Here is a 2,103-nt window from a genome sequence, read left to right as displayed (position 1 = left end):
CTAGGTCCCTTCCGACCCTAAATCTATGAATCTATGAATATTGGCCAATGCAGATCTGATTTCCGATACAGCTGCATGCAGCTGGGAAGTCCGTTGCGGTGGAAGGGGAGGGGGGAGCGAAGGGGTGCGGTGGGGGCAGATCAATGCCCTCTGCGGTAAGGGAGGGAGTGGGGCAGGGGCAGGGCAGAGCCTTGGCTTGTCTGGGCAGGGGCGGGGGCAGAGGGGCACACAGACTGCAGCTGGGGCTCTTCTCATCACCCCCAAGCCCAGCCCGTACAGAGAAGAGCCGGGCAGCACCCTGAGCTGCAGCCTCCCCCGCCCCACACAGATTCAGGGGCACACGCCACCCCCCTGCGCTCTCCTGGGGTACAAGCAGCAGAGGGGGCTGACCCCTCCCCTGTGCCACCCAGACAACCCATGGCTTCGTTCTGCCCTGCCCCAGCTAGGCAGAGTCTGCCCCTGCCCCTCTTCCTCCCTCACCACGGGGAGGCGTTGATCTGCCCTCCCATGCCCCTTACTTCCCCCCCTCCCCTTCCACCACAACGGACTTAGCAGCTGCACAAAGCTCTCCATGCTGCCAAGGTCTGCTCCTCACTGCTTATGTGCTGCACTGTGGCTGCACACATGGCCATTTATCAGCCGCATCCGGCCAATTTCTGGTACAGCCAATTTTCTTTAAATTGGTGCCGATCTGATGTATTGGTGCACCTCTACTTCCATATGTCCCTAACTGTATAACTTGTGACCGAGCTCCTGTGATTTATTTCATATAAAGTCCCACTGACATTAACCTAAACTTTGAGAAGGCCCAGGGACCATGTTCACATGCAAAGAACAAGGTGTGGGATCAGGACTTACTTGCTCTTCTTACAATCTAGTTTGACACCTCAACCAACATTTTGTCACTTAGGAAAGAGATAGTCAGTTGTGCTAATCTGAAGCCACGAAGAAAGCAGAGCAAGGTAACACCTTAGGGCTCACATAGGCGTGAGTAGCCTGCTCCGATGCACTGAAAATCTGGCGTGTCGGAGCAGACTCGATTAATTGTGCTCTAGGGGAAACCTTCTGCGTCCCATGTATCAGTGTCCCCGCACTGAAAAAATGGTGGTGGCGTGCTCAGAAATGAAACATGTTCAAAGAGCTTTAGTCCAAAGTGCCCCACTGCCATTTTTTCAGCATGGGGACACTGACACACGTGATGTGCAGAAGCTTGTAATTAGCATGGCTTGCCAATTAAAGTGTCTGGTATCATCCCAGAGCACATATAAAAATGCCTTTAGAACAGTAGTTCTCAATGGTTTTAGGTTCAAGGCATTCTCAGGAAACACCAGCTCTTCCTGTTTTTACTTGTTTTGTTTAATTATAGAAACACAATAGCGCAATTCGTCTGTTGCAAACCTCAAAGCAGGACAAAAATTTGGATGCTATGGGTTTGGATGCAAAGTGCCCGGGTTCATCTGCTGAATCGTGTTGGTGCAACCACCGGTGCTAACGTGGCGTGGCACCCTCCTGCGGCTCCCTGCTGGAGAGATCAATCAGCCTCTCAGCAATGACATATTAGGAGAGGGGCGATTCTTAGCCGGCGACAGCCTCCCATCTTGGGGGCTACTTTAGCTGTTCTCCATCCAATCAGGTGGATCCTAAATTTTTTTTTTTTTTAAGAATCAAAACCTTTGCAAAAATAGATTTTTTCTTCAACCGAGAGCTCGGCTTCTGCCACGGGAAACTCTCTGGGGAAAACCTTTCTGGTAACCCAAACTTGGGGGGAAACTCAGGCCTGCCCAGGAGAAAGCAGCTGAGCATTTCAGCACCGCAATTTCCCCGGGCAACGGCCGCGCTCCTCAACCCCTTCCCCCTCCAGCGCCCAGTGTGGCTCCCCCGGCCTGGAGGGCAGAAAATAACGGGGCAAGAGCAGAGCAGGGCAGGCCCGGGCCGGGGGTGAAGGTCAGCCCGGCCAGGCCGCTCTGGGCTCCCAGCCGCAAGCCCCGGGTTGAGGTGGCGGAGCCCGCCCCGCCGCAGGAGCGGCCCCAACCCCGACCCCTCCTCACTTCTTGTCCGGGCAGATCCAGTCCCCATCGCTGACTCGGAAATTCTTGGTCGACA

At 54.4% G+C, this 2,103-nt stretch overlaps 1 protein-coding gene across 1 annotated transcript in view; it reads right to left on the bottom strand.

Annotated features, from left to right (window-relative positions):
• ZRANB2 (zinc finger RANBP2-type containing 2) overlaps nt 1-2,101 on the bottom strand; it is a gene marked incomplete at its 5' end in the record, with an annotated part of 20,177 nt that extends 18,076 nt beyond the window's left edge. Inside the window, one exon of the mRNA XM_019528285.1 lies at nt 2,049-2,101. Within this exon, the coding sequence (XP_019383830.1) occupies nt 2,049-2,101 (53 nt within the window). The remainder of the gene's footprint in view (nt 1-2,048) is intronic.
• Nucleotides 2,102-2,103: the final 2 nt, after the last annotated feature.

Source organism: Gavialis gangeticus, unplaced genomic scaffold (genome assembly GCF_001723915.1).
Source record: "Gavialis gangeticus isolate Ggan-Ray unplaced genomic scaffold, GavGan_comp1, whole genome shotgun sequence".
Lineage (NCBI taxonomy): Eukaryota > Metazoa > Chordata > Crocodylia > Gavialidae > Gavialis > Gavialis gangeticus.
The sequence above is the reverse complement of the archived record's forward strand: the minus strand, read 5'-3'. Positions and strand labels throughout refer to the sequence as shown.